This window comes from Heloderma suspectum, chromosome 15 (assembly GCF_057233095.1).
Source record: "Heloderma suspectum isolate Gila_16-S chromosome 15, 16-S_ref, whole genome shotgun sequence".
Lineage (NCBI taxonomy): Eukaryota > Metazoa > Chordata > Lepidosauria > Squamata > Helodermatidae > Heloderma > Heloderma suspectum.
Window position 1 is genome coordinate 14622800 of NC_139472.1, and position 26283 is coordinate 14649082.

The window sequence follows — 26283 nt, forward strand, 5'->3', positions numbered from 1 at the left end:
CATTCCTTCCATATACCTTGCCTCTCATTTTGTAATTCCTCCCCCCGCCTTTCTAGCCCCCTTCCCTGAGTTCAGCTTCACCTCTCCAATGGAACCAGTTACCTAGGGAGGTGGTGGGCTCTCCCACACGGGAGGCATTCAAGATGAGGCTGGACAGCCACCTGTCAGGGATGCTTTGACTTGGATTCCTGCATTGAGCAGGGGGTTGGACTCGATGGTCTTACAGGCCCCCTCCAGCCCTACTCTGCTATGACTCTATGAACTGGGCATGTTTAGCCTTGAGAAGAGAAGACTGAGGGGAGATAGGATAGCGCTCTTCAAGTACCTGAAAGGTTGCCACAGAGAGGAAGGCCAGGATCGCTTCTCGATCATCCCAGAGTGCAGGACATGGAATCATGGGCTCGAGTGACAGGAAGCCAGATTTCAGCTGAACATCCTGACTGTCAGATGTCAGATTGACAACAATGGAACCCATGACCTAGGGAGGCGGTGGGCTCTCCCACACTGGAGGCGTTCAAGACGAGGCTGGACAGCCATCTGTCAGGGACGCTTTGACTTAGATTCCTGCATTGAGCAGGGGGCTGGACTCAATGGTCTTATAGGCCCCTTCCAACCCTACTATTCCATGATTCTTATCTCCTATTTAGAGCTTCCCCCATCTTCCACTCCATTTCTTGTGTGTTTTAGCTCAGTGCACACGACAGGCAGGGATGTCGATTCTACAAGCAGAACCTGCGACAAAATGTTGCAGTGCGCTCCTGTTCAGGACATTCTATTCCGTTCCCCTTCCCGGTTTTCCATTCGCCACACCCAAGAGTCAGGATGCCATGGCTATGGGGCACGTTCAGTCCTCATTGACCTGTTTGGGGTTCTTGGGTGTTTTTGCCCTAATGATTTGTTGTACTTCAGCAAACTTTTTGACTTCCCAAGACTGCCGATAGCTCCCTCGTGCCATTTGGCTGCAAGCAACGGCACTCACCTCAGAACATTGGCAATAGAAGGAGTGACACACTGTATTTACGTTGCTTCCTCAGTATTACTATAATCCTGGAAGGCTGATCATCCCTGCATTAAAACATGGAGGACAAGGTCCACTGAGGCCTGCGAGCCATGACACCCAAATGCTACGGCCCCAGTCAGAAGTCGTCTGTCATCACCATCTGGTGATGGTAGGTAAACAAGAGATAACTGCCACAGCCTCCTTGGCAGAACTAAAACAGCCAACTTCTGATTCTTCAGCTTACCCACAGCGTATCTCATATTTGTCTGAAAAAGGAAATATATGTATTTAAAAAGAAGATTTTATTCAGCAATTGCTGTTCAGGGGCAGGAAAGCAGCACCCGTCTTAATTTATTTGGCACATTTGTATCCCACCGCGCCTCAGGGCAACATTCCTTGGGTTACTCCCTACTGTCCTCACAACACAGTGAGGTAGGTTAGGCTGTGAGACAGTGACTGGCCCATGGCCTCCCAGTGAGCTGCTTGGCCAAGCTGGGATTTGAACTCAGGTCTCCCAGGACCAAAGTGCAATGCTTTACTTGCTACCCCCAAAGTGGCTCTCCGTATGCCTTCTGGCAGCTGACTGACGCCTAAAACCTGGCATGCATACTAAGGGGACCCTAGTGGAGCGCGCCTCGGGGTTCATTTGCTTTTAACGTGCATTCGTTAATGTTAATTCATTTAAATGTCACCATGTCACTTCATCAGCCAATAGCGGCAGACTTCCCTAACCGGTCCAAACCTGGGCAGTCCATACAGTTTGAAGCCAGGGGCATTAGCAGGCCGAGGGACACAGTTACGTGCCTTCCCTGCTGCTGGGGGGGGGGGGGAGTACTCCCTCAAGGGGAAATAGGGCTGCCCCATGGCAGGGGCTGCACCTAGGGGTACCACTAGGTGCGGTTATGCTCAGATGGGGCACGTGTCCAACGCTGACCGCTGTTCTAGCTTGCTTGAAGGCTTCGCTGTATCAAACTAAGGGCTATTCCTAGGAATAATTAAAAAATGGAACTGAGGTCAGTGGCGTGGCCTGCCGACAGGCGAGGGCTTCTGCCCTCTGAGAAACAGAACTTCTGAGGGTGGGGAAGGGGAGAGGGAGAGAGAAGGTAATTGGAAGTGTCCCCCCCTCCCCATGTCCTGTTGGCCGAGAGCCACCTGGGGAATGCTACACACTGGTGCTGAGGAACTAGTGACCATCAGTCTTCCTTGCTCGCTGGAGAAAGGCCCCAATCCACAGGCTACTCTCTATTTTTCAGTGCCCCCAAGTTCTCGCTGTTCAAAGGGGGCGGGCGGGCGGTGTTTAGAGTTCATCTTTCCCTAAAGAGCTGCCCTGTCCTGGTGCTTCTGCCGGGCCTGGCGCAGGCTCGTCTGCCGCTGGGGCCCGATCCGGAGGCAGCTCCGCTTCCTCTGTGTTGAACAGCATCCGCACCAGGTCGTCAGCCTGGACCCTTTCCTGCGGAGGATGGGGAAAGAGCGTTGGTTAGGGGCCAGGCTATTGGGCAGTCTAAAAATGTAATAAATAAAGAAATAATAAAATAGCCGAGCTGGAATAGGTGTAGGGAAGGGCAACCAGAATTCTCAGGGGGCTGGAGTAAGTCCCCTATGAGGAAAGGCTAGAAGACTTGATCCTTTTTAAGTTTAGAAGAAAGGGCAAGTATTTATGCATGATGTAGAGAAAGTACAGAGGGAGAAAAAGTTCTCTCTCGTAACACGAAAGACTAATGTTGGGGTCAGGAGGGTAGAGCAAAACTGATTCAGCTAATTTTAGCCTCCTATCCTGGTCGTTCAGATGTGGTGGTACTTCTAATGTGTCTGGAGGGGTGCAAATATTACCTATAGTAAAGGAATACACCTGAATCCACTACCAGGCCAGACGGGCGGCAGCTAAGTCAAAGGCTGCTTTCCATTTCACCACAGAGATGCAGGACAAACAATAAAGGTGTGAATCATAGGGTTGGAAGGGGCCTATAACACCATCAAGACCAACCCCCTGCTCAGTGCAGTGCAGGAGTGTCAGAATGCAGGAATCCAAGTCAGAGATCTGATTGAGAAAGAGAGAGCGGGAGGTCATGCTTTTAATTGGTGCAGGCAGGAAAACCGAGGACTAGTCACTTGCAGCCCCTCAAGTAAAACACAGCCCCTTTGTTTTTTCTTGGTTCAGATTGCTCTGGGCATGGGGAAGGAGGAGAAAAGAGGTAAGAGGGCAAGAAAAAAGGAGTGGTGTGGTACAGCAGCACCAGTCGAACTCACCCGTTCGCTGTGGCGGGGGTCCAGGGTGAACCACAAGGCAATGGCACAGCGCTGGCCCTTGGTCACAGCTTTTACACCATGTGGGTTTTCTGAGCCCGAGGAGAAACCCACGGCCCGACCACACTGGGGCTGCACTTCGGCCTGGAGACAAGACACAGGGGATCAGAGCAGGAGCGACTGAACTGCTGGGCAGCGCCCTTCAGCGCTCTCTCCATTTTGTTTTTGTCTGCTAGCAAGGGTGAAACTACATCATCATCATTCAATTTTAATTCTATACTGCCCCATAACTGAAGCTCTCTGGGCGGTTCACAACAATTCATTAAAAAAATACAACATTACAAAATACAATATTTCAGAAAAAAACCCATAGTCTATTTTTTTAACATTGTTGTTGTTCAGTCGTTCAGTCGTGTCCGACTCTTCGTGACCCCATGGACCATAGCACGCCAGGCCTCCCTGTCCTGCGCTCTCTCCCGGAGCGTGCTCAAGTTCATATTCATTGCATCGGTGATGCTATCTAGCCATCTCATCCTTGCCGTCCCCTTCTCCTTTTGCCTTCAGTCTTTCCCAGCATCAGGGTCTTTTCCAGAGAGTTTTCTCTTCGCATTAGGTGGCCAAAATATTGGAGCTTCAGCTTCAGTATCTGTCCTTCCAATGAGCACTCAGGGTTGATTTCCTTTAGGATTGACTGACTGGACCTCCTTGCAGTCCAGGGGACTCGTAAGAGTCTTCTCCAGCACCACAGTTCGAAGGCATCAATTCTTCGGCGCTCAGCCTTCCTTATAGTCCAGCTCTCACAGCCATACATTACTACTGGGAAAACCATAGCTTTGATTAGACGGACCTTTGTCGGCAAGGTGATGTCTCTGCTTCTTACTATGCTGTCTAGGTTTGCCATAGCTTTCCTCCCCAGGAGCAAGCGTCTTTTAATTTCATGGCTATAGTCACCGTCTGCGGTGATCTTGGAGCCCAAGAAAGTAAAATCTGTCACTGCTTCCATTTCTTCCCCTTCTATATGCCAGGAAGTGATGGGGCCAGATGCCATGATCTTCGTTTTTTTAATGTTGAGTTTCAAACCAGCTTTTGCACTCTCCTCTTTCACCCTCAACAAGAGGCTCTTGAGATCCTCTTCGCTTTCTGCCATTAGGGTGGTATCGTCTGCATATCGGAGGTTGTTGATAATTCTCCCAGCAATCTTAATTCCGACCTCTGATTCATCCAACCCGGCATTTCTCATGATGTACTCTGCATATAAGTTAAATAAGCAGGGTGACAATATGCAGCCTTGTCGTACTCCTTTCCCAATTTTGAACCACTCGGTTGTTCCATGTCTGGTTCTTACTGTTGCTTCTTGACCCTCGTACAGGTTTCTCAGGAGACAGGTAAGGTGGTCTGGTACTCCCATACACAATTTAAAATAATCTAAACAGCAAAAAACATTTTCACTAAACAGTTTTTCAGGACAGCAGACATAAATGACCCATCATATGCCATTAAATGCCTGGGAGTAGAGGGCAGTCTTAACCTGGTACCGAAAAGATGGCCTCAGCGGGGAGCTAATTTCATTGGGGGGGGGACACCACTGAGAAGGCCCTCTCCCTTGTTGCCACTTTCTGAGCCTCCCTTGGAGGAGGCACTGGGAGGAAGGCCCCAGATGTTGATCGTAGTATCTGGGTACGTTGAGGTCAGGAGAGGTGGTCCACCAGGTATTGCGGTCCCGACCTTTATGTACGGCTTTATAGGTTAAAACCAGCACCTTGAATTGGGCTCGGAAGCATACAGGCAGCCAATGCAAGCGGGCCAGAATTGGTCTTATGTGCTCAGTCTGAATCGGTGTATTCAACCATGTTTGCGGTGCTGTGGTGGGACTGACATCTCGCTTTTCTACAATGCAGGCAGGTTGAATTTTGCCGGTTCAGATGGGTGAGAATTCTGGCCATAGTGGCCAACATAGCCCGGAGCTCTCCTGAGCTGTATTTCTTTAATGAGACCGATGATGGTTTTGACTGCAAATTGTGCAGCGTTTTGGGGGGTTATTTTGGGTAAGTTGTCCATTTTATTTTTGACACTGGCTTTTATTCTTTCTGATGTCTGTTGTTATATTATTTTGATCTGGTGAGCCACGTCGAGAGGGTTTTGTACTCTAAAAGGTGGCCTAGAAATACTATAAATAATCATAAGTAAACTCACCGTCATTGTCGTGGCGTCCAGCTCCGTGAAGTAAAAGGCTCCTCCTTCAAAATCTCCATTTAAATAGAGGATGGCGCTAGAGGCAGATAAAGAGATGACAGCCCTCATTTAATTCGCCTCTTTCTGCTGAGAGATTGAGAGCTAAACTACACATTACGATGAAGTCCATTTCTATACTGCCCGAGAGCTAAAGCTCTCTGGGCAGTCTACAAAAACGACAACTCCAAAATAAAACATAACGAACGCATAATAGAAAAACTTCAACATACAACATTTAAAAACAATTTAAAAGGGCTAAAAAAATGTTACAAGGTACTGGAATCTGATAAAACAACTGACATTAAAAAAAAAAAATTGAAATTGTTTACTTATGCTGTATTGATTTGTAAGATTGGTAGCATTATAGGTATAATTTGTAAGTAGAGTGGTATTTGAAATTTATGTGTAATATAGTTTAAATTTCAGTTTGTTACGTAAGCTTTTGTTTATATTTTGCTTTGGTTTCCTCTGTTTTTGTGTTTCTTCTTTTTTTCTGTTTCTTTCCCCTTTGTCCTTCTCTCTCCTTTTTATATTCTCTCCTTTCCTTCTCTCTCTCTTTTTCTTTCTATTTCATTATTGATGGGTCCTCTTAAGAATACTGTAATGATGGAAACTGTAGAAGATGATTATGTTGTTGGTGTTCTTTGGTTCATTTATAAAGATAAAAGTAGAATAAAAAGTATTAGGGGGAAAAAGTCATGTGCCATCAAATGCTGGGGAGTAGAGGAAAGTCTTAACCTGCTGCCAAAAAGATGACAATGTTGGCGCCAGGTAGCCCTCGGTGGCGAGATCATTCCACAATTCAGGGGCAACCACCAAGAAGGCCCTCTCCCTTGTTGCCAGCCTTCAAGACTCCCTTGGAGGAGGAACCTAGTGAAGGGCCTCAGATGCCGGGCGTAGGTTCAAGACTCCCTTGGAGGAGGAACCTAGTGAAGGGCCTCAGATGCCGGGCGTAGGTTCACACTGGGCGTGGTGCTCCACCTGGTATTGAGGTCCTGAACCATGTAAGGCTTTATAGGCCGAAACCAGCACCTTGAATCAGGCGCAGAAACAAACAGGCTGTTAGTGCAAGCAAGCCGGAATTGGTGCTATATGTTCAGACTTTCTTGTCCCTGTTATCCATCTGGCCAGCACATTTTACACAAGTTTCAGTTTCTGGACCGTCTTCAAAGGCAGCCCCACATAGAGCACATTGCAATAATAGAACGTGTAGGTTACCAGAGCATAGACGACTGAAGCCAGCTTATCCCTGTCCAGATAGGGGCGTAGCTGGGCCACCAGCCAAAGCTGGTAGAAGGCCCTCTCTGCCACTGAGGCCACCTCAGGCTCAGGTGCCAGCTTTGACTCCAGGAGAATGCCCAAGCGACGGACCTGCTCTTTCAGGGGGAGTGCAACCCCATCCAGAACAGTTTGAACACCCTCTATCCGGTCAGAAGAACCACATACTACCAACATCTCAGTCTTGTCTGGAGTGAGTTTCAGTTTATTAGCCCTCATCCAGTCCATTGTTGCAGCCAGGCACCGATTTAGCACAACCACAGCGTCACCTGATGAGGATGAAAAGGAGAAACAGAGCTGCGTGTCATCAGCATACTGATGGCCGCGCACTCCAAAACTCCTGACGACACTACTCAACTGTTCCATGTAGGTGTCAAATAGCACGGGGGACAAAACCGGCCCCTGTGGAACCCCCTACTGGAGAATCCATGGGGCCAAGCAACGTTCCCCAAGCACCACTTTCTGGAGCCGACCCTCCAAGTAGGAGTGGAACCGTTGCCGTGCAGTGCCTCCCACTCCCAACTCAGACAATCACCCCAGAAGAATACCATGGTCAGTGGTATCGAAAGACGCAGCAAAATCAAGGAGAATAAACAGGGTCACACTCCCCCTGTCTCTCTTCCAGCATAGGTCATCACACTGGGTGACCAACGCTGCTTCTGCTAGTAACACAGCTTTCGGAGAGGCACTTCAACCTTTTCGAATGGAGGAGAAAACCTGCACAAAACCCCACAAGATGACTTGCTATTGGGGAAAGGGGGTAGTATCACAAAACGGGGGCGTGGGCATCTGGGGAACCTTGGAGGACTGGAAAGGGACCCTGAGAGGGCTGGATTTGGCCTCCAGGCCCAAGATTCTTCACCAAAGTCAAAAAAGAAACAGCTGCACCAATTGAATTCCCAACGCGTTTCGACACTTGGTCTTTATCAAGGGAGCTGAAACATACAAAATATAGAATACATACGTGATATATAATGTACACCAAAACACTTAACATACATTTTTACGTGTTTCCAAAAGAATTCTTGAATAATATGCATTGACCAATCAAAAGCTTCAAAACATGCTAAACTCTCCTAAAAACAATGTTAAAATTCTGTATATATAAATACGCAAGTTTATAATACACACACACGGCATTTAAAATCCAAATTTACATGTGTTCAGCAAAATCTCTGGATACCCTAAAATGACTAGTTAAAAACTGCAAAGCGTGTCAAACATTTTTGTTGAAGAGATTTTGTTGGAAAACGTGTACATTGGTATTTCAAATGCCTAGTGTGTGTGTGTGTGTGTGTGTGTGCGCGCGCGTGCATATAATATATATATATATATATATATATATATATATATATATAATTTGTTATGTTTTTTAAACATTTGTCAGATTATAAAACTTATGTATTTATACAGAGGGAATTTTAACATTATTTTTTTAGGATAGTTTAGCACGTTTTGAAGACGTTAATTAGTCAATACATGTTATTCAAGAATTTTTTGGAAAACATGTAAAAATGTGTTTTAAGTGTTTTGGTGTACGTCATATATCACTTATCATGCATTTTATATTTTGTATTCTTCAGTTCCCTTGATAAAGACCAAGTGTCGAAACGCGTTGGGAATTCAACTGGTGCAGCTGTTTCTTTTTTGACTTTGGTTTCCAGGTTAACAGCTGCTTTTTCTGGTCCCTGTTGGCACTCGTGCTGAGGGTCTTCACCCCTGGCTTAAAAGAACAAGCCAGGGGGTGTTGACTCTCAAGAAGGACTGAGACATGCAGGGCCCAGAAGGCCTCACACGGTCACAGACACCGCAGTGCCCGGCTGTTGCCAGACCTGGTGGGGAAGAGAGCTTCTTCCTGCTTCTCCTGCAGACATTTACCTGTAGTCCCGAAACGTGTAGGCTGGTGGCTCCTTGACACACACCAGGGCCTCTGCATTCAAGATGCAGTTGTCCACGTGCACGGGATGGCTAGGATCTGTCCGGTCCTCCTGTTTATCTGTGCAGGAGACAGGCAGAATCATTTAGATGTCGTAACACCACAGGTACCCTGCCATGCCTCTGCCATCGCATTTTGCAGAGCAGCCCCTTAAAGTTCTCTTACTGTCCCTCTTTGAGGGGGACAACAAGCATCTACTGCAGAAGGATTTACTAGCATCCTTCTGGACTGCAGCAAGAATGGAAATCGTGTCAGTCTGGAAATCTACAAGCGGACCGCCAACTGAAAGCTGGGAAAGCAGACTTTGGGATATTGCCTTCCTAGGAAAATTAACCAAAGAGCTAAGGGCCATGTATAATGATGCAAATGACAATGACTTTTATACATGCCCACAACGCCGGATTTCTTTAGCCGACCAGGGTGATGGTGGGTTGACACCTCCACAGTCACATGTAACCATTTGGAAAGACCCAAGTAATACTCCCTAGCTAAATCTAGATTGATAGAACTTCAAGAGGAGGTTTAGCCCTACGGTTTATATATCTGTGTCAAAATATGCGGGTCATTGTTGGTAGGTTATTTCATGCTTGGTGTCAGTTGTGTTTTCATGTTCAATGAGGAAATAATTTTTTTTAAAGGATCTCATAAAAAAAAAAAAAAGGCCCTGCAGGTTTCTAGTCCCCATTCTAAGCTTGAAAATAACACTTGGCGAGATCGTAGTACGGATCAGTAGGACTTCTAATGATTGGGGTGAGGGTTCCTAGGACAGAGGAAATTTCTCCCTTTGGAAACCATAGAATCATAGAATAGTAGGATTGGAAGGGGCCTACAAGACCATCGAGTCCTGCTCAATGCAGGAATCCAAGTCAGAGCATCCCTGACAGGTTGCTGAACACCTTAATCTTGAATGCCTCCAGTGCGGGAGAGCCCACCACCTCCCTGGTAGTTGGTTCCGTTGTCATACTGCTCTAGCAGTCAGGAAGTTTTTCCTGTTCAACCGGTTGAGCCCATTATTCCGTGTCCTGCCCTCTGGGATGATGGAGAAGAGATCCTGGCCTTTCTCTCTGTGACAACCTTTCAGGTACTTGAAGAGCGCTATCCTATCTCCCCTCCGTCTTCTGTTCTCAAGGCTAAACATGCCCAGTTCTTTCAGTCTCTCCTCATAGGGCTTTGTTTCCAGTCCCCTGATCATCTTCGCTGCCCTCCTCTGAACCCTCTCCAGCTAGTCCACATCCTTCTTCAAGTGAGGTGCCCAGAACTGTACTCCAGAGGAGGCCTAACCAGTGCTGAGTAGAGGGGAACTAGTACTTCCCGGGGTTTGGAAGCCATACCTCCATTAATGCGGCCCAAAAGAGCATTTGCCTTTTTTTGCAAATATAAAATGCCAGCTATGATTCAGATCTGTCGTTTCAGTCCTGGCAATGTGAAACATCCCAGAGAAACTCATGTGGCACAGAGAGTGTGCAAACATGCCAAGCAGACATGCCACTTGCCTTCTATAGCGGTACGGCATACCAGGTGGGAGTAGGAGAAATACAGCGGCATGTCCAGGCGGAAATAGGACTCCATCACGCGCCGGATCTTCTCAGTCACGTTGTAATAGAGGTATGCACTGTACATAGGCACTTTGCCTTCCTGTCCCAGCTGCAAAGGCAAGAAGTGCTTGGGGAGATCGTCACCAGCCGCCCCCCCAACTGCAGGTGGGGGCTCCCCTCCCCACATTGAGAAACTGGCATTGAAGCTCATCAGTGTGGTGAAAAACGGACATTTGCACCCTTCCTTGCCCACATCCCTACTCCTGGATTCTCCCGCCCATCTAGAAACCTGACCCCATCTCTTCACTCATTCAGAGGCTTACTTTGAGGGCTTTGTAGACAGTCACACCGTAAAAGGTCTCGCTGGGCGTGTGTGGGGAAGTCTTCCCACGATAACCATCCCCAGCAGAGGCGGCTGCCTGGGGAAAAAAAGGTGTACATAAAATACAATTTTATATTCCAATCTTTGTTTTGTTTGGCAGGGGGCGGGGGACGGACCGCAAACAGCACTTTTGCGGAGGAGGATAATGTAAGCCGCCTTGGGTTCCTTGCAAGAGGAAAAAAGCTCCACCCTAGGAGACCATTTCCTGCGTGCCCAACAAACAGGCCTGTGCAAGCAAGAGTGTCTTCAAAAGGGCCTTCTCTCCTGCTGATCTCAGTAACCGAGCAGGTTCGTACCGGGACAGGTGGTCCCTCAGATGGGCAGGCCCTAAGCTGTTTAGAGCTTTAAAGGTTAAAACCAACACCGGACCCTAAGATCACCCTCAGCGGCCCTTCTCCATGAGCCCCTGCCAAAGGAAATGAGGTGGGTGGCTACCAAGAGGAGAGCCTTTTCTGCTGTGGCACCCTGGCTGTGGCATGAGCTCCCTAGGGACGTTTTCCTGGCACCTACCTATGTTGTACTCCTTCCGGCACCTTTTTATTCTCCCAGTATTTTATCATTTTAGCTTCCTAGCCTTTTAGCTCTGGTGTTTTAAATCTGCATTTTAAATCTCTGCATTGCTGCTAGGTTTTATTCTGGTGGTACTGTTATATTGTGGTTTTAAGCTTTCATATATTGTTTTATGCTGTGCTTTGTGGTTTTAATTTTTGTGAACCGCCCAGACAGCTTTGGCTATTGGGCAGTATAGAAATGAAATAAAGTAAATAAGTAAGAGCCAGTGCGGCGTAGTGGCGAGAGTGTTGGACTGGGAGCTGGGAGATCCGGGTTCTAGTCCCCACTCGGCCATGGAAGCTCACTGGGCGACTTCGGGCCAGTCACAGAGTCTCAGCCCAACCTACCTCACAGGGTTGTTGTTGTGAGGATAAAAGGGAGAGGAGGAGCATAATGTAAGCCGCCTTGGGTTCCTTGCAAGAGGAAAAAAGGTGGGGTATAAATGCAATAAATAAATAAATACACCTTGAAGTGAGCCCAGGAAACAACTGGCAATCAGTGCAGATCTTTCAGTATCGGGGAGATGTGATCCTGACACCGGGCACCTAACTGCCGCATTTTGCATCACTCGGAGCTCCCGGAAGCTCTTTGAGAGCAGGCTCATGTAGAGTGCACTGAAATCGTCTAGCCATGATGTAACCAAGGCTTGGATAACTGTGGCCAGCTCAGACTGACTCAGGAGCGACACACTCCTTGCCACCTCTCCACCGGAAAATCCAAGAACAGCCTAGGATGCAGGAGTACTCTCAAGCTGCTAACTGGATCTTTCAGGGAAAGCGGGATCCCATCCAGAACAGGTTAAATCCCAGTTCCTCTGTCTGTTCTGGATTCAATCTCAGCTTGTTCACTGTCCTTCAGGCCATTATTGAACTTAGGCAACGTTCGAAGTTGTCAGCTGCTCCCTTGGAATCGTGTCACGAAGAGTAACGTTGCTGCACTCCAACTCCCATCAGCCAGCATGGCTAATGGTCAGGGATGAGAGAGGTTCTAGTCCAACTGAGGGGCCACAACCCCCCAGCCTATGGGCTGAGCCCCATTAATTCCTGCCTTTGCGCCTCAAAACAAAGAGGCAATTTTATGGCCCAGTTCAGACGTAAGGGGAAACCATGATTTCCCATGAAGAAAGCGTGCCTTGATGGCCACACAAGCTCTCCCCTCCCCCATCCCTCCTCTTTCATTTATGAGGAAGGCAGTTGAAAGCATTTCTCCGTCGTGCCCGAATGTGGGAAACTGGTTTGCTCGAACCGCCACAAACGGGTTACAAAAATCCAGGATCAAACTGCGGTTTCAGAACCTGGTTTGTTATAACTACACCGAGAAACGGTGGTGTGTTCCAAACCAGAAATGGAAGCTTTAAACTCCCCTCCCCCTTTGCGTGCCAAGAAAGCGAAAGTGGGAGCCGAAGGCTTGTTATGGCGCATCCTCATAACGGGAAGATGTGGTTTCCTATGACGTCATGTCGCATGAGCATGGGTGCTGGTATGGGGTTGAAAAGCAGGCAGAGCTCAGTCACCGAAAACAGGGAACAAGGCCTTAGATTCCATCCCTGAGCATCTCTTCTGTAAACCACCCAGAGAGCTTCGGCTATGGGGCAGTACAGCAATGGAATTAATAAAACAACAACAATAATGAAGGCAGCAGAGCTGAGAACGACCCAAGGCGGAGACCCCAGAGAGCTGTCCTCAGCCAATGTATCAGTGGCGCTGTACTATTTTATTTATTTATTTAATTTCTATACCGCCCAATAGCTGAAGCTCTCTAGACGGGCCGGCAGGCTGTTACTCACGTTGGTTAGCCTCTGCAGGGCCCCACACTCCTCCTTGGAGAGGACGCCATCTACCACCACGCGCTGGGTGCCGTTCAACAGTTTAGAGTTCATGGCGATGCTGAGCCCGTCATACACCAAGGGGCCTCCTGTGGCGGGGGGGGGGGGGACCAAAGAGCAACCACAGAGTTGCAGGATGCGTGGGCAGGATCCACAACAGAGCAGTCCCCTTCCCATTACCCCCAGGGCCATCTGGACTACCTCCTCACCTTCCCGAACAAATTTGCTCATGTCTGAGGACTCCTTGGTTTTCTCCTCCACCAGGGTCTTTATCTCCTTCATGAGGTTGCCGATCTCTTCCGTGATGCGTGCTGCTGTCTCACGCTCCACCCTGGAGGGGACGCAGAGACAACGGGGTCGGTCCACCACGTATGGCGACAACAAAATGGGCATGGGGAGAACTCTCAGGAGCACGCATGCAAGTCAGCCAGGTTCAAGCCTTTGCTCGGCCAAGAGCAGAGTTCTGGGACGGCCCCCCGATGATCAGAAGGCGCCCTTATGCATCTGAATGCTCTCCGAGAAAAGATGACAAAGCAAACAGCTCGGCAGGGTTTGCAACTGTCAGACATCCACCAAATGCAAGAGCAGTGTGAGCTTCTGATTTGGCCAACATGATAAGTAACCAGGAGTTTGCACCAAGAGACAGAGGGGCCCTTGGTTTACACCAAGAGACAAGAGGCCTCTGATAGCTTTATGACAATAAAGGCCTCTTTAAGAACAGCTACAATTTCACAGGACACTTTAACAGGGATTTACAGAAAGGATGGACAGAAGGCAGATAGGATCTACGGTAGGGTCGCTGGATGTCATCAGCATGTTCCTTGCAGCTGGACCTCATCCAAGCATTGGCCATTTTGATCTTGATCTGATCTCACCTGCCCCAGTCGTGCGAGGTCACAGATGAGCCACTCTAAGTAAAACAAACACACACACACACACACAGCCAAAATACCCCAGTGATCAAAGTTGGGTGGAAGCTGAAAGGCAGCCAGGATGAACAGCCAAGCCAGACACAAAGAAAGGAAATTCAAAAGAGCTCTCACTTCTGTTTCTCCCTCAGCCTCTTTGGGATCACCTCTTCCGGGGTCCATGTGTCCTTAAAAACAAGGGAGAGGGAAGAAAAGGAGGTAAGGTAAAGGGGTTCTCTAAAAACGTACGTAGTCCTTCACTGCAAAAACCAGTCCCAGCCTCTCATGAACCAGGACCCTGAACTCTCATCCTCAGAGGTTCCAGAGTTAATGGGAGAGGACTTGGTCATGGAAAGGCATCAGGAGACTTCTATCTCCCCAGGACCCAGCTCTCTAGAAAGACCCTTTCAGGGTTGGATCTGAGCCCATGGAGTCCCAAAGCAGCTCTGATTCTCAGGAAGAGACACAATCCATGGGAGAGGAACCTGCTCGCTTTTCAGAGGCGCAGCTGGAGGGAGAGGCCCCCCCGCTCACATTCCTGGGAGCGACAGTGACCCTGGCAGGGAGAGGAAGGGACAACTTGAGCTTCTAGACGCGAGGCGCAGAGACAAGCGAGAGGTTGCGGGCGCTGAGAGGAGGTGTTCAGCCTGATTGGTGCAACAACAGCTGCGCCCCGATGCCCCACGGGGAAGGGGGGGGTCTCTCCCCTCCTACTCCTTAAGTTCAGAGAGTTGCCGTGCTTTTTTCCAAATGGAGAACAACTGACATCCTACCGCTCAGAATACCCTGGTAGGCTGCTCGTTTGAGTTTTCCACTTAGTCTCAGGCAATTAGCATCTGTAAGCGTCATTAGGTTGAATGGAAATAAAGCCTTGGAAAAGAGCCCTTCTGTCTGCGTGTTGATTCTGGCTACCTGAGGATCTCAGAAGGCAGCACGGGCGCTCCCAACAGACCCTGGGGGTCGGCTCCCCTAAATCCAGAGGAGGTTGCACTACTGTCCTCAGACTCTGAGGACTCAGGCTTTCAGGATACTAGTGTGCCACAGCCACTCCTACATTGTCACAGCCTGAAATTCCTAAAACAGGCCAGGCCCCTACAAGAGACAATCGGCCTAACTGTGCCTAAACTCTCATTTAAGGCTCAGTCTTGCTCTGATTCTTGTTGGAGCAACATACATACAAGCCTGTCCAGCTTCCAGATCCAGCCCCATTGAGAGTTTCCCATGGTGCTGTTCTATTCCCACTCCTGAAACCTGACCTTGCTGAAAAACCCAATCCATAAAGGAACCCTATAACCTAGGCATCACCAGCAGTGCTAAGCCCACACCACAGTGTAGGCAGAACAGATCACGGCCCCAAATTTCCATGAGGCTTTTGGCTCAACCCCTTAGTCACAATGCATGACCTAAAATTAATTTTGAGGCCAGGGTGGTGTACTGGTTCAAGCGTTGGCCTAGGACTGGGGAGACCTGAGTTCAAATTCCAATTCAGCCATGACGCTCAGTGGGTGACTGTGGGCCAGACACACTTACACACACACTCTCTCTCTCTCTCTCTCTCTGCCTAACCTACCTTAGCTACCTCGCTAGGTTGCTATGCAGATGAAATGTGAGAGCGGGGAGAAAACGATGTTTGCCACCCTCAACTCCTTAGAGTAAGTTATTTACATCCCACCTTTCAATCTAAACACAATTTGCAAGGAAGTTGATTAAATCATAAGTAAACTACAGCAAAAATCTATGAATTAAAAAATAAAAAATAGATAGGCGGTATCCAACTGGGCTGCTGCACTCCTGCTGACCGTATTACGCCAGGGGGAGCAACTGCTTGCGCAAAGGTGATTTTGCGCGTCATAAAGCAAGCCCCGGAATGAGCAGGAGCGCTCGTTTCTGGATCGGGACAGGTCAACAGAGCTCCCTTTTGCGAGCTGCATCGTCCTGCCCCGTTCTGGAAATGAGAACTTCCACTTGTGTCGGCTTGTTTTATGAAGCGGTAAGTCCCCACTGCGCTCGCAATCGCTCCTGGTGGCACATAGGTACTATAGCATACTGCCCATAAATTGATAAATGGAGCCTAAGTAATATACTGCATTAGTTGAGCTTCAGAATCACCTCATTTCAGTGAGATGCAGCCCGCCAATTCTGTCTCCTCCCTCTGTTGTTTTAATCCACTAGCCATATTGTAAACTCCTTGGGGCAGGGCCCTGCTTTTTAATGGCAACCTGTCCCCGCTGGCTCCCCTCAACAAGACCTCACCTGACGTTTCCTTAACAGGGCAAGGGGCTCAATGTCCTGCACAGGCTTGCAGGAGCCTTTGCTTACCGGGTCCACAAAGGGGATCCCAAAGGTGTCATAGGCGAAAAAAAGCAGTTCCTTCTCCACCAGGCTCCGCCGCCGGTAAACCTGGACATTCTGGGCAGGTAGAAAAAGATGCCAGACGTCAGAGCAAACAGGTCAAAAGCGACTCATCAATTAGCCAGAAAAGCACACAGCAACATCAGAAGTAGACAGGGGGGGAATCCTAGCATGGCTATGTCAGAGTGACACGCAGAACAAAGCCCAGTAAAAGAAAGAAATACGCACACAAAAATGAACATATAGTAAAATGAATGTAAATTTAAACCCATGAATAATTACACAAATGTTGTCTTTCATACTGATAACGAAAGGAAGTACAAACAGGAAACAACAAAATTGGTTGTTACAGTGGTCTCCAAATGTTCTTGATCACGCACCCTTATCAGTAAATTTTTTGTGAGCACGCACCCCCAATACATGTATATTTATTTATAAATATTATATATTTATTTATTTATACTACTGTACTAAATATATCATGCACATTATAAAACATACACAAAAAATAGAAATTGAAATTAAGAAAGGATGAGAGCAAGATGAAAGAAACATTTTTTTTTTAATTAATGGTACAAGAAACCTTTGGTCGCACTAAGAAAAATATTAATATTAATTAAGAATATGAATTAATAATTAATAACATTAATAAATAAGAATATTAATTAATAATTTTAATTAACATTAATATTAATGAAATAATATTAATAAATAAGAAAAATATTAATATTTTTAGTGAAAGCACTGGGCTTGAATATGCTTCATTATTTCTGGAAATCTTGGCTTAACACTGTGATACAGCGAGTCGAAGGTCTGGTTCTAAGTTCAGTTTATTTCGATGCTTGGTTTTAATGGCTGTCACAGCACGTGCTTTCTTCTTGGCTTCCTTCTGCCAAAGGAGAGTGGGAAGGGTTAATCTCCTCCCTGCTCTCCTTCGGCAGGATGGCAGCTGCCCTGGTTGCTCTCAATGGCTGCGGCGGAGGCAGGATAGGACTAGAGCCGAGAGAGAAATGCCCTGGAGCTTCCCTCTCGGCTCCTGTCCCCTCCTGCTGCCACCATTGCACACAATGGCAGCTCGTCAGGGCGGCAGGAGGCTGTTCAATTATCAGCGGCTCGTGCACCCTAGTGGATCGTCTTGCACACCCCCTGGGTGTGTGTACCCCACTTTAGAGACCACTGCCCTATCAGATTAGAAGAACACACAACAGCATCCAGGACTTACAGGTCTGTTCCCAGCTGCCTCCTTCCGATCCAAGGTGGGCACAGGCCCTCTTGTTAATGGGACAGACAAAATTCTGGTGCTAGCTGAGGAGGAAATGCAGAAGATCAGACACTCACCTCTCTGGGGCGGATGGGCATGGCCAGGTTCTCCCCAAGCACTACCGTGTAGTAGGCCAGGTTCTGATTCATCACTTCGTCATTAGGGAAAAACAGCAAATAGGTTTTGGCGCACTCAATGGCCTTCTCGTAGTTGCCACCTGCAAATGGGAGAAGAGCCAGTCGGGCTAATTCTCCAAATTCATACCACATATGGAAAGCAGAAGCAGTCAAAAAGGGCCATACAAATGTTCCTGGCTCAACAGGTGGAGCCTAAATGGATCAGATCAAAGGTGCATCTAACCCAGTATCCTGTTGCCAACTGTGGTCAGCCAGGTGCCTCTGGAAGGCCCACAAGCAGGGCAGGAAGGCACAGGCCTGTCCCTGCTGCCCGTCTCCAGCATCTGGTGTGCAGAGATAGACTGCTTCTGAAATGGAGGTTCTATTTATCATGATAACTCTATTTTATCTTGAAATAAGGTTCACCATATCTGCCTTGATATGGGTCAGACGTTGTGGCAGACCTAAGTGCACCTTCGCGCATCCAGAGATTAGAGACACTATACGTACTTGGGAACACTGGCAGAAAAACCTGGCTCATGATCTGTCTCCATTAATGTCAGTGTCGCTTTATCCAGAATTTGCAGCACATAACAATCGCCAATATTTTTTTGCTTGGTTGGCAGCAAAAGTGTACAGATTTTTTTTATTTATTTGATAAAGGGGAACCTCTCTCCTATGCAGATGTTTTGAAAAGAACTGAACCAACCATGCTAGCTGTTTATCAGGATCCGCAATTGCATCACTTCCTTAGCTTGAATCACATGGAGGTTCTATTTAGCCATCACGGCTAATAGCTATCAACCTATCCTCCATGACTTTGCTAAGTCTAATACCTTCTCCTTCTCCTCCTCCTCCACCACCACCACCACCATCGCACTGCCACATACAACAACCTTTGCTGAATGCTTAGGCATGGATCTTGTCCCTGTCTAAATAAATAAAAAAAGAGTAACTGAAACCCTCCCAAAGAGCTCTGGGGGAAAAAAAATTATCTTTATTATTCCTGGCACAGGTGGAGGGAAAGGGTGCCATCTGGTGAAAACAGCTGCAAACAACACGACACAGAATGGTCTGAGAGCATATGGCGTGGCCAGCTTGCTGAAGCGAAGCAGCTTTGGGTCTGGTCAGTGTCTGGATGGGAGACTGCTCAGGAACTCCACGGGCACTGCCTTGTGGTTCATGACGGAGGAAAGGCAGTGATGTGGCTGCAAAAAAAGGCAAATGCTATTTTGGGCTGCATTAATAGAAGCATCGCTTCCAAATCCCGGGAAGTACTAGTTCCCCTCTACTCAGCACTGGTTAGGCCTCATCTGGAGTACTGTGTCCAGTTCTGGGCACCACACTTCAAGAAGGATGCAAGCAAACTGGAAACGGTTCAGAGGAGGGCAACGAAGATGATCAGGGGACTGGAAACAAAGCCCTGTGAAGAGAGACTGAAAGAACTGGGCATGTTGAGCCTTGAAAAGAGAAGACTGAGGGGAGATAGGATAGCGCTCTTCAAGTACTTGAAAGGCTGTCACAGAGGGGAAGGCCAGCATCTCTTCTCAATCATCCCAGAGGGCAGGACATGGAAGAATGGGCTCAAGTGACAGGAAGCTAGATTCTGGCTGAACAACAAGAAAAACTTCCTGACCATTAGAGCAATACAACAATGGAACCGATTCCCTAGGGAGGTGGTGGGCTCTCCCACACTGGAGGCATCCAAGACGAGGCTGGACAGCCATCTGTCAGGGATGCTCTGACTTGGATTCCTGCATTGCGAGGGGGCTGGACTCGATGGTCTTGTAGGCCCCTTCCAACCCTGCTATTCTATGACTCTATGAAATTAAATTAAACACATGGGATTTTCACGGTGCAATGCCTAACCATTGCTGCTGCTGTCGTCGTCGTCATCTTCATCATTATTATTTCTATACTGCCCCACAGCCGAAGCTCTCTGGGCAGTTTACAGAAGTTAAAACATTAAAATACAGGATACAAAGTTTATAAACCATTTACATAAGAGCACACAGCCAATGTACACAAACATATATCTAAAAACAACTTTGAACTACAAGATTTTTTTAAAAAAACCGATCAATAAAAACAACACAGCTTAAAAACAGTATACAAAAGTCAGCAAAAGGAATGAGAATTCTCAAAAGGGAAGGCCTGCTGGAATAACAGCATCTTTAATGCCTGCTTAAAAACCTTCCAACGAGGTCAGCTGGCACATTTCAACCGGCAGGATGTTCTACAACTGAGGGGCGGCAAAGGAAAGATACCCTTGCGTGTGGCCGCCAATCTCACGTTAGCCAAAGTGGTGAGGAGGTGGGTCACACATACAAAGCCAAAACGTCCCCACTGAAACACAGGCCAAAAGCATCCAATCCACATTATTACTATAGTTAATTACATTTATATCCCGCCTTTTTTCCTCCTTAAGGAACCCAAGGTGGTGTACGTAATCTTCCTCCTCTCCATTTCATCCTCACAACAACAACCCTGTGAGGTAGGTTGGGCTGAAAGTCTGTGACTGGCCCAAAGTCTCCCAGTGAGCACCCATGGCCGAGAGGGGATTAGAACCCGGACCTCCCAGCTCCCGGTCCAACACTCAAACCACTACACCACACTGGAAATCCACATTTCCTTTCCAGTCTCACTACAACTTCTGAATCTCCAGAGAAGCTGTCTGATCCAACCACTGGGTACGCCTGGGTGCTGTAAGTACTCATTAAAGTCTCCTTGTAAGTAAACCTGGATCTGGCTTATCCTTATCTCGGCACCTCCAAACCTTAGCAGCCCACAGCCCGGGCATACAACTTGGAACCACAGCGAACCTGACTTTGCACTGAGCTCTTTCCTGTGCATGCAAGTCTGGGAAAGCAAAGCCTCCTTCGCTCTGGAGTGCTTCCAAACCAGCAAAGGGAGCACAACAAAACAGCTTCAACCTCTACCCCATAGCTGCAAAATCTTGAGCTCCAGATCCCAATCCGTCCCTCCCAGGGTCCCCAGATGGCCCCACATCCTTCCTTTGGCCTTTCCCCAGCCTCTCATCATTCAGTGGTTTCCTGGCATTGGTGCAGTTTTTTCTCCATTCTAAAAGGTTGAAATACCTCTCCTGAGGCTTACGTACTGGCAACGAGTGCTTTAAGCTAAATGATGCCAGTAGTTTTGGTAAAACTCTACCCCTTTTGCCCAAACGTTTCTCCAAACTGGAATTTGGCCCTCGGAATGAAAAAGGTTCTGCACCCCTGCGTTACCCCCTCCCTTCCCCATCCCACCCCGCCCCCAACTTACTGTTGTAGTATGCAAACTGAAGGTAGTTGAAATGGGATGGAAGGAAGTCCTCGATGGGCTTGTCACGGCCAGCCTGAGAAGCGAGCTCCATGGCACAGCCTTGCTTACAGCTCAACACTTGCGCGTAATGATCTGCAAAAAAGGGGGAGCAAACAGCCAGGGTTTTAGTCTCAAAGAATTACAGACCTGGGTACTTGGAAGTCATCTACTCCCATCTCCTGTTCAAGGCAGGAAAATCGATCCATCAGTCACATTTATATGGCTGCCCATCAACAAATATGCTTTGGGTGGCTCACAGATTGGCAAAAAAATATGCGATAAAAATACAAAAACAATCAATGGCATAAAAAAGCCCCTTTCCTTCCAATCAAGACAGCATAAAACAATTAGCGGGTCAGATTAAAAATGATAATAAAAACAAGGAAAGCCCAAGGATTGTTTAAAAAGCCTGAGTGAATGAAAAGGGCTTTACTAATGAAGATGATCAGGGGACTGGAAACAAAGCCCTATGAGGAGAGACTGAAAGAACTGGGCATGTTTAGCCTTGAGAAGATAAGACCGAGGGGAGATAGGATAGCGCTCCTCAAGTCCTTGAAAGGTTGTCACAGAGAGGAAGGCCAGGATCTCTTCTCGATCATCCCAGAGTGCAGGACACAGAATCATGGGCTCAAGTGACAGGAAGCCAGATCCCGGCTGAACATCAGGAAAAAAATGTCCTGACTGTTAGAGCAATACGACAATGGAACCCATTCCCTAGGGAGGTGGGGGCTCTCCCACACTGGAGTCATTCAAGACGAGGCTGGACAGCCATCTGTCAGGGATGCTTGACCTGGATTCCTGTACCGAGCAGGGGGTGGACTCGATGGTCTTATAGGCCCCTTCCAACCCTACTATTCTATGATTCTACTTGGCACTGAAAAGCCTGAAAAGAAGGCAGCAGGTGAACCTCTCTGGGGAGGCTGTTCAAGAGCAGGTATATGAAGCTCGGCCTCTGAAGCTGCCTTCTACCGAGTCCAGCCATTGGACTGTCTTGCCCAGTGCTGTCAACACTGACTGGTAGGGGCTCCCCAGCTTTCAGTGGCCATGTCTGAATGCCAGCTGCCCAGACACCACAGCAGAGGGAGAAGGTGACGGCCTTGATGGTTGTGGTTGTCCTGGAAACATCTGCTCGGACACTGTGAGAAATGGAACGTTTGCTTAGACTGACCTGTGGCAATTCTTTTTTTTCCATGAAATTTTGTTTTATTTTGAAATATGGGTAACAAAATAAAGGCAGCAGAAAGAAGAACGTACATCATAATTAATCAAAAACACTAAAGAAACAAAAGAATCCACTAATTATAAATCTTAGTCTGTAACAGACATGCTTACGGAACATCTACAATAAAATGACCTAAGTAGGAGCGCAATATCTAATGAAAGTAAAAATATGAGTTCTACAATATATAAAAGGAGCATGCACAAGTGGATTTTGTTGGAACTTTATCAAAAGTTTGGAACACCTCAGCATCGGAAATGAATGGAAACCAGGGTGCCATGATATCATCCTTCAAGTCTGGATGCCTTGCTCGCTGCAGTTGCTAAGTTTAATGCATGCACACTACATTTTATTAATCCACTGCTCTTTAGTTCGTTGCTTTGGGGACTTTCACTTGCATGCTATACATCAGCAGTCCCCTACCTTTTTGGTGCCAGGGACTGGTCCCGTAGAAGACAATTTTTCCATGGACCAGGATGGGGGGGGTTTCTGCTGGTGGACTTCCGGCCCCTGGGACACAAATAGCATAGCAGACGCCATTTGCATCCCTGTTAATCGGCTATGTAAAGATTTACGTAGCCTATTATTTGAAGAACAGGGATGCAAACGGCGTCCGCTATGCGGACGCCATTTGTGTCCCAGTGGCCGGAAGTCCGCCTGCGGCCAGAGCCAGCTGGCAGCTCCATGGACTCGCGGCAGAGCGGAGCCGGCCGGGGCCGGTAAGGATTCCAGGGGTGGGGGATGGATCACCCCCCCCCCGGCGGACCCAAGGTGAGGGGGTTTTGCACACCCCTGCAGCCCGGTTGCTAACAGGCCACGGACTGGTACCAGTCCGTGGCCTGGGGGTTGGGGACCCCTGCTATACATGACTTTGCAGCTGCATACAATTGCTTAAGAAGGTTTTTATGCAGGAATCCAGGATGATTAGCTTCAAAAGATGAAGCAGTGTTGCTTTAGGAGTTACCAGTGGTCTAACATGAAGCAATTCCTGACACTAATCAGCAAACGTGTTCCAAAACTCCTGCACTGGAGAACATTCCCACCAAAGATGACCTTTGGCAATTCTTATGCTCTTAAGTCCAGCAACAAAGAGATCACAGGCAGCTGCTGGATGCGCCCTCTGGTGCTTCGGAGCCGCCTTTTGGAACTGGGTTTGTTCATGGCATCCAGACGACGCCAAATCCTGCCTCCATTGTGTGGAACTCACCAACAATAGCTTGGAAAAGGTCGGCGTTGTACTCCAGGTAGTTGTAGCCTTCATAATCATATGGCCCCTCGCAAAGGGCTCGGCATTCGGTGTCGGCTACCCAGTATCCTTCCAGTGCCTTCTCCAGATGTAAGATGGCCGCCTCGGGCTTTTCCTCGGTGTAGTAACTCACGCCCAGATGGAATTCTTGCTGCAAAAGAGAACACGGAGAGCATTCATAACTGGCAAGAGGAACCTTATTCAGTCGTTATGAAAAGTGGCGAAACTCACCACCGGGAACAGGGCTGTGCTCAGTAGCCCACCAATGCAATGTCGCATCGTAGCGAAGCTCTCCCCATAGGTGTCCGTGCATACAGTGCAAACACCTGCAGCATGGAGGCCTTCACACATACAGCTGTACAGCAATCTCAGAAGCCACAGGGGGACAGGAACAAATTTCCAGTGGTCACAGGGGTGGGTTGGGGTGGGGGAGACGCTTGAGTGCCCTGCAGAGCTCTTTGCGCCTCCCCACAAGCAGCAGGATATGCAAAACGAAGCAGAATTTTTGCAAGTTGATTTGCACGGTTTAGAAGGTTGTGCAACTGAGCTTTGGTTCTCCGATTCTGAGGTGGCATGGTTGACGACTTCAGCAAGGGCCTTTTCAGTGGTGGCCCCTTCCCTTGTGGAACTTGCCCCACCAGGACATGCACTTGGTGCCAAGTCTTTTTTTTTTTTTTGGTGCCAGCAGAGATCCATAAACAAACAACAACAAAAATTATCCAGGCCTGTACATTTTTCTATCATCTGCAGGGTGGCTTGTTAACCATGCAGTGTGGCTTATTTGATCAAACAAGCCACCTTGAGAACCCATGGTTTGTTGCTAGTTTGTTCAGGGTGGTTAACAAGCCACCCTGGTTGCACTCAGACAACACATTACCCCTTGGTTCAGCAAACAACCCATGGTTCAAAACAACCCACACTCAAAATACTGAGTGTGGGTTAGCATGTTGTGTGAACAGCCCCTCTACCTCAGCAAACACAGGTTGCCATGCTCAGGTTTGGAGAGCGGCTGAAGGGGAAGGGCTGTAGCTGTCAGGGACAGGTCCAAGTCCCTTGAGATTTCTGACAACTCCGATTCCCAATCAGAGTTGGAACAGCTAGATCAGAGAACAGGGGAGCAACCTCCCCCAGAGCCCCCAGGCGTTGAGAGAGAATTTTCCCAAGGCCTTGACATACAGATGGCCCAGGCCGAGTTGCCTGGGCCCCCTCCAATGTGAGAACTCAAGTTTCTGAGGAGGAGGAGGAGGAAGAGGGGCGCAACTTGAGAGACGCTAGAGTGCCTCACAAGTCGAAGTGGGAGGAGTTAGGGACAGGGCTCAGACGCTCCACCAGGATAGCCACTCTTAGAAGCCAACATAGAAGGGAGTCGCCCTAAGGGAGGGACGTCACTACGAGGCGAGTTTGACCGTCGGTGTCCACGGGCAAACTGTCGGCAACTTCACTACCTGCAGATCATCTCCTCTAACAGAGATCTCAGATTAGCTGTTCAGAGCCTGGGACAGTCTGAGGGCTTCCTTGAATCTGCATTGGAGAAAAGCTAGTCTTTAGCATAATAAAGCCGTAATAGCTTGAAACTTTGAGTTTCCCTGGCGTTGTCTGGGTGATGTTGACTGTGAAACGGGGAGGAAATCTTGACAGTAGCTCAGTGGTAGAGCATGTGCGTTGCAGGCAGTTCAATCTCCAGGTTCGATCCCCAGCATCTCCAGGTGGTGGTGGGCTGGGAAAGAATCCTGCCTGAAACCCCGGAGAGCCATTGCTGCCAGTCAGTGTCGACAATACCAGGCAAGATGGACCAATGGTCTGAGTCAATAGAAGGAAGCTTCCAATGTTCCTATGAGGTTCAGTGAATGTGGGGAGGGGGCATTTGTAGGGGAGAATCTGCTCTGAAGATACTTCCCTAAATAAATACCCCTTTCACCCAGCCATACTTATTTCATCATAGAATCATAGAATAGTAGGGTTGGAAGGGGCCTACAAGGCCATCGAGTCCAACCCCCTGCTCAATGTAGGAATCCGAGTCAGGGCATCCCTGACAGATGGCTGTCCAGCCTCGTCTTGAAGGCCTCCAGTGTGGGAGAGCCCACCGCCTCCCTAGGTCATGGGTTCCATTGGTTCCATTTCTAGTCTCTGAGTCCAGCTGGGGTAGAGGGAAAGATTAAATACAGTCGTGTGGGAAAAGGTGGCTTTTCTAGGGGAGAATCAGCAGGAGGGAGAGAAGATTAAGCCCCCCCCACTCCCATCTGCCCACAGCCAAGGCAAAAACAGAGTTGGGGACCACATCCGTGCCTCTTTAAGGTGTCATTTTGAACTCAAGAGGCTGAATTCCGCAACAGGTTGTGGTGTGATCACAACTATACAAGGATCCAGACAGCTCTGAGGATACCCAGTGAGAAAAAAAAAATGTAGGGGGCAGGTGATGGTGGTGGAGCCAGTGATGTTCTCACCATGTGAGGCTGGGCCTCCAAGTCAATGAAGTCCGAGTCTTTGACGCCAGCCATCATCTGGTAATACTCCAGGTTCTGCCGCATCTCCATGTGGTTGGGATTGGCCACGAAGAAGGTATGGGCAGCTGCTACAGCCTTGTCGAGCTTGCTGATCTGAGCAAAGAAAGATAAAAACTGGCTGTGAGAACGCAAGACAAGTCCTGCTGGATCAGGCCAAAGGTCCATCTAGTCCAAAAGCCTGCTTTGCCCAGGAGACAACCAGATGCCTCCAGGAAGACCACAAGAAAGACACAGACCTCTTCTGCCGTTGCTCCCCAGCAACCGATATTCAGCAACATATATGCTGATGGGATCTGAGTTAGGGATGACCAGCCAAGAATGAGATTTTGGGGTCGTAGTGGATAGCTTGATGAAAAGTTGACCCAGTGTGCC

General features: G+C 48.2%; 2 protein-coding genes across 2 annotated transcripts in view; one reads left to right on the plus strand and one right to left on the minus strand.

The window, feature by feature from the left end:
• The window catches only part of LOC146335379 (uncharacterized), an 80852-nt gene that overhangs the window by 53686 nt on the left and 883 nt on the right, over positions 1–26283 (plus strand). Inside the window, exons 5-6 of the mRNA XM_084822209.1 lie at positions 10104–10295; positions 10708–10895. The gene's annotated coding sequence lies outside the window, so the exon portion shown is untranslated. The remainder of the gene's footprint in view (positions 1–10103; positions 10296–10707; positions 10896–26283) is intronic.
• On the minus strand, positions 1287–26283 carry P3H1 (prolyl 3-hydroxylase 1). The gene is made up of 15 exons (XM_084822198.1): positions 26148–26283; positions 25852–26004; positions 23369–23558; positions 20904–21035; positions 17583–17722; positions 16212–16301; positions 14028–14080; positions 13194–13315; positions 12946–13073; positions 10549–10644; positions 10184–10334; positions 8633–8750; positions 5438–5513; positions 3248–3388; positions 1287–2450 (listed from the first exon to the last, which is right to left on the minus strand). The coding sequence occupies exons 1-15, from the start codon at positions 26187–26189 to the stop codon at positions 2298–2300; spliced, it is 1785 nt and encodes a 594-aa protein (XP_084678324.1). The 5' UTR covers positions 26190–26283; the 3' UTR covers positions 1287–2297.

Excerpts from the sequence above, each read along its gene's own strand:
- P3H1 (XM_084822198.1), bottom strand. The coding sequence starts at position 26,189 with ATGTTGCTGAATATCGGTTGCTGGGGAGCAACGGCAGAAGAG. Across the intron at positions 13,074-13,193 it reads GAGCAAATTTGTTCGGGAAG|GAGGCCCCTTGGTGTATGAC; the intron begins GTGAGGAGGTAG and ends CCCCCGCCACAG. Across the intron at positions 5,514-8,632 it reads TACACGTTTCGGGACTACAG|CGCCATCCTCTATTTAAATG; the intron begins GTAAATGTCTGC and ends ATCTGCCTCTAG.